Genomic DNA, 5,756 nt, shown 5'->3' on the forward strand with positions numbered 1-5,756 from the left:
AGAGGCCAAGCTCATTCATCCATGGCTTCCACATCATCCATTAAGCTCGCGAACTTAGTGCCTTCAATCTGAGGAGATGGCTCTACAGGGTATGGCTGGAAGTTTTCATCTACAAAGGGGTTGAGCCTGTTCTAATCGAACCCTTCAACAAATGCCTCCAATTTGTTGACTTGAGCCTTGCACTTTTTGAAGCCCTGCACGTACACACTCGCCTTGATCTCGACTGCAGTATCGAAGACCAGAGTCTTCAAGAAATCCCGTGCTCCTTCCAATCGAAGGTCGCGAGATCGAGCAGCGAACTCAGGAGAGTTTAGGAACTCCTCTCGGCCCTCTGTGCGACCCTGAATGAGACCAGCTTCTTGGCCAGTAGAAAAACCAGACCTTTGGCCCTCTTCACGCGCCCTGGCGACCTCAGCACCATGGGATTCCACGATCTCCCTCAGTCGAGCGACCTCCGCCTCGAGACCTGTCTTCACCACGTCGAGGGCTGGCGTTCCTCTCCCCATTCCTTCTCTTTCGCCCGGATCTCATTTCGGAGCTCGCGTTATTTTTCTTGAACCTCCCGGCGACGCTTGTGAAGGACAGTGCATTTGAGTGACAACAATCGCATGAACGACCCGGCCTGCAGAGATGGTACATCGGGTCAGAAGAGTAAAGAAGTTGAGGTAAATACGGAGGTCGAAGCAATTACCTGCGCCAGGGCGTGGGCAGCATACTGCTCCAATCGAGGGTAGGGGAAGGAGAGGAGTGTAGCCTGTTCGCGAGGTAGGTTGGTGTGCCTATAGATCTCGTAAGATTCCTACCCGGCCTCGCTGTTCAGGATAGTGCTGTGGTCAGAAACCCTCCAGTTGGGTGCAAGTTGAGCTCCAGTCCGTTCGGCCGACTTTTGAGACTCCGTGCGATGATTGGCCAGGGCAGACAACTCCCACTCTTCGACCTCCTTTAAACATTTCAAATTTTCATCCTCAGCAGCTCGAGCAGCAGCAGCTTCCTCTTCGGATCGCCTATGAAAGTGCGACCTCCCATGCTTGGACTTAGAAGGCGATCTGTGCTTACGCTTCTGAGGGTGGCTAGGACCAGCAGCTTTGGCCTCGACCTGCGAGCCAACCATCTCGGTACTAGGGGAAACACCTCAAACTGGGTGAGGAGAAAGGTTGTGAAGATGGATCTCCTTGCTGCCGATGTCAATTGGGGTGTCCGGCCTTTGCATCTCAGTTGTTGGAGTGGCCGAAGTATCTGGGTCGGGTAACTGAGGAGCGGTGCGACGTGGAGCCCGATCATGTGTAGGAGTGGACTGTTGAGCTTGTTCACGAGCAGCTCACTCCTGGCGAGCTTGAGCATGCTGAGTCAGACGACCCAACATAATTTTGGTCTCTGCAAATTTGCGACCTCAAAAAGTTAGCGGAGGAAGAAAAAAGAAAACTAGTAGAGAGGATAGTGAATCACCTAACGACCCGGTGATGGGTACAGAAGCACGAGATAAGCGCGCGAGACAGAAAATCTCTTCAGTCAGTAACTTTTTTGAAAAAAATGGGTTAGAAGCGAGACTATTAATCAAATCCCGATCTAGACCCTCTCCTTCAGTAACCGGTTCGAGTTTCTCTCCAGACCATTTGAGAGTGAAGGGCCATTTTTTACCAGGTGGAGGTCGCACGAAGATGAAGCGATCCTTCCAAGGACCAGTGTTGGACTTAAGAGGCTCTAAATATCTACATTGTCTACGGAAGGTGAGGTAGAAAAAACCTCTATTGGCAGACCTAGTGGAAGTAGTAAAAGAATAGAGTGACCAAAAGTTATCAAAACTGGGGTCGAGATCGAAAGCTCGCATTATTATGACAAAAAGTATGATGTGGCTAATGGAATTGGGGGACAACTGCATGGGATTTAACCTTAATCCCCTAAGTATGCGAGCTACAGGGGGAGCTAAAGGCATTCGCAGACCAGCCTCAAAATGGCCAATCGATAAAGTACAGAAACCTCTAGGAGGTGTATGCATGCGATCAAAAGAACGGGGGATCAAGACCTCGAAATCATGCGGGATGAAGTACTTTTCCTTTATTTGGGAAATGGATTGTTTCACTTTACTCACAATACCAATCCAAAGGTTGTTATCTAATGCTTGTTGAAATCTAACGTGCCTAGGGGCCCCATCATCAGATGAGTCATTGGAGGGATTCGATCTAGACCTCGACCTAGACCTAGATCAAGACTTAGACCTGACCACTGAAGGTCCCTCTGGATGTTCCTCATGCAAGGGAGAAGTCACAGAAATAGAAAAGGAAAAGCTCGAATTAATGGAAGACATGGTACCTTGTTAAAGATCGAGGAGGCAGGTCGCTGGGAATCTAGCAACGATCTCGAGGGCAGAGTGGTGGAGCAGGCGGATTTTGAAAAAGGGGGGTATATATAGACCACTATATGGAAAGACGCACCATTGCAGGATGAGGGGATGTACGGCGCGTGGCGCTTCGAGGATCGAGCCGACTAATGGATTGCTGGCGCGTGGCGTTTTATTGATGCAACGATTGGACTTATCGTAGCAAGACCTTTCGGTTACTGATCTTGGATGACGGTACATATTCAAGGCTTCAACCCTCGATTATCAAATTGCATCAAACACACGACCCTGCGAGGACTTCTTTCGACCCAAATTGGAAGAGATATGCTTCTCCCCAATGTAATAAATTACATTTGGAAGAAGTGGGGGAATTATGATGAGGATGCCACAAGGAGAGGGAGATTAGAATGTGGTGTTGCCGGTTGGTCGCATAGAAGATCGCAGGTCGAGGGGGATAAAGAACATAAACAAGGTCGCAGGGTGAGGTCATGAGATCGCATGTGACGCATTATGGCTTGATGACGTCTCAAATCGGGCCAAGGGAACCCAGATCCGACCCGCAATACTCATTGGACAGGTGTCCACTAAAGAAGCAACTTAGTCTCTGCAGGGGCGAGCATGGAGCTGACACTTGTCCCGCAAGTGGGTCCCATCCTCCATTGTCTATAAATACTCCAAGTCCCCACTGAGAGAAGCTACCCTGTTTCTCCGCACTTATATTTTAGATTGCCGAATTTTACCTTCAATCTCAGCATCTGACTTAGGCATCGGAGTTTCGTTGTCGGGATGATCCCGACTAGCTTTGTATTTTGTTTCCAGATAACAGATCCAAATCGGTGATGTGAGAGGTCGAGATCATTGATCAAGGTCAAACGTGATCGAGGCGGATCAATATTCAATGAAAATTCAAAAGTTAATTAACAATAGAACTCATTAAGTTGTCATGTAAACATATGGTTCCATTATTCATTTGCTAGTTTGATTTTGTTGGAGGAGAAATCCTCTTGCCTGGCTTCATGAGTTTATTGAGTTTTTTTTATATATATATAATTATTTATCATCTACCCACTACTAATCGTTGGAGTTTCAATATCAATTTTCTTATTCATTATTAACTATTTTCATTGTCTTCTCAAATATACTGCACACATATTTCTTATCAATTTGATGTATTCACTTTATGAACTTTACATGGAATTTTGAACCAATCAAAATTAAGTGATTTAATTTATGTTTTATTTTCGATTTCCTTTTGTAATAGGGAACGTATCCTACTTTTATAGATACACCCGTGTCTATGTGGATGGTCAACATCTATCTTATTTTTTATTAATTTTGTAAAAGATAGTTATAAAAATTATAAACATATTATAAACTTTGGATTATTTTGAAAAATATAATTAGTAATAACTATTTATTAAGAATTAATACAATAATTTTTTATATGGCGTATAATAGTTGCTATTTATTAAGATGTTGTTTAGAATTGTCCTTAATGAATCTATAGTTTCACTAGGGTTGTTGATTCTATTTTTCAATTTTCTTGCTTGAACTTTGTCTGTTTTCGTATCATTAAGTTAATTATTTTGATGCAATTATTGAAAAATATTCTTAGATTGTGTAGGTTGTAGTAAATTATATGCATGAGTGAAGATGAAGGATGGGAGCTCCTTCAAAAGATAGCACTCCCAAATAGTTATTCACAAGGTTAGTTTGTAAATATTTTTGTTTTTGTTTTATTGATTTTGAATCTTCTTCTCTAGTTAGTGACAAAAAGAAAAAAGAGTAATGATGCTAAAAATATCATTAATAGTATATATTAGGCGAAAAAGATTATTTTAATATGTCTAATATTTTTTTATAGTTTTCATGACGACAATATGTGTGAAAAAACTATCTTTAAAAATTATTAGTGCCAAAAAAATTGTTATTATGAATAATTAGTGACAATTTCATGAAAATACAAACATAACAACAATTCTATTTTTATTTGTTCTAAGTATGGGGCGAAATTCTCTTATTTTGATTTGTTTTAATTGCACAAATTTAATATATTGAATTAACAAACGTAAATAACTAACAATAATTCATTATGTATGCAGAGCTACCTACAACTGAAATAAAGTTATTGGAAGAATATGGAAGGAAAATAGTAAAAAAATGTGGTTATTTACCATTACCCATTTCAGTTATTGGGGGAACTCTTCGTCATGAAAAGGCATCAATAGAATAGAAAAATGTGTGTAGAAATCTTGATTCGTACCTTCAACATGGGAGAGGTTTGGAGACTGACAGAAGAGTTAATCAAATACTAGATTTGAGTTACAATATGCTCCCTTACAACCCGAAATCGTGTCTTTTGTATTTGGCATGTTTTAAAAAGGATCAAGAAATAGATACAGAAAAACTATATTTACTATGGATGGCTGAAGGAATGATTTCTTCAGAAGACAAGGGAAAGGGAGAAAGTTTGAGAGATGTGGCAGAACGGTATTTATTTGAGCCAGAAAATAGGTGTATGGTTCAAGTGGAAATAGACGAGTTGCCGCTGTATAAAAGGTTTAAGTCATGCCGGCTTCATGATATGATTAGAGATCTATGTTTGTCAAAAGGAAAAAGAAAAGGATTTCTGGAGGTTATGGATAGAGAGATGGGAGGAGGAGACTCTGCCATTTGCAAAACAAATAGATTGGCTATTCATGCGGTGGGAGTGGATAACGATCTTAGTCAAAGGATTGGGGAAAATAAGAACATAAGATCTTTTGTATTCAAAGGTTATCAATTTGAGAATTGGAAATTGCCCAAAGGAATCGCAAAATGGGAGCTGTTGAAGCTATTGAGTCTCGAAAATAGTATTGTGAAAGAATTGCCACCATCTATATGCAAGCTACCTTGTTTGCAGACATTGAATGTGAAAAATATAATGAGATTACCTAATTGCATATACAAAATGAAGCGCTTGAGGCATCTATTTATGAAAGATGATCATGAGAGGGTTGGAGGCGAAAAATTGAAATTTGAAGGGTTGAATGAATTGGAGATGGTTGATGATATCTGGGTTGGTGATGTGGTTGATGATATCACTCATCTTCTTAAATTGCCAAAGATGGACATGGATGTCAATACGAATCGGGAAGATGGCTCAACTCTTTTCAGGAGGTTCGTGATGTATCACTCACTACATTACTTGAGAATCACACATTGTCGAGTGAGCAAATTACCAACTTATGAAGTTCAACTATATCAAAATATGATAGAATTGCAGCTTGTGGGTACAAGGATTGAGGAAGACCCAATGAAAATACTAGAGAAGCTTCCCATGTTAAGAGTTCTTGGCTTGTGGAGCAATCCATATGTGGGCAGAGAGATGGTTTGTCGGGCAACTGGATTTCCTTAACTCAAGGAACTTGTTTTGCAT

General features: G+C 41.2%; 1 protein-coding gene across 1 annotated transcript; it reads left to right on the forward strand.

Moving 5' to 3' along the window:
• LOC105162373 (putative disease resistance protein At1g59780) lies at positions 4,761–5,735 on the forward strand. The gene has a single exon (XM_011080374.1). The coding sequence runs from the start codon at positions 4,761–4,763 to the stop codon at positions 5,733–5,735; it is 975 nt and encodes a 324-aa protein (XP_011078676.1).

The sequence above is a fragment of the Sesamum indicum genome, linkage group LG5 (assembly GCF_000512975.1).
Source record: "Sesamum indicum cultivar Zhongzhi No. 13 linkage group LG5, S_indicum_v1.0, whole genome shotgun sequence".
NCBI classification, from domain to species: Eukaryota; Viridiplantae; Streptophyta; class Magnoliopsida; order Lamiales; family Pedaliaceae; genus Sesamum; species Sesamum indicum.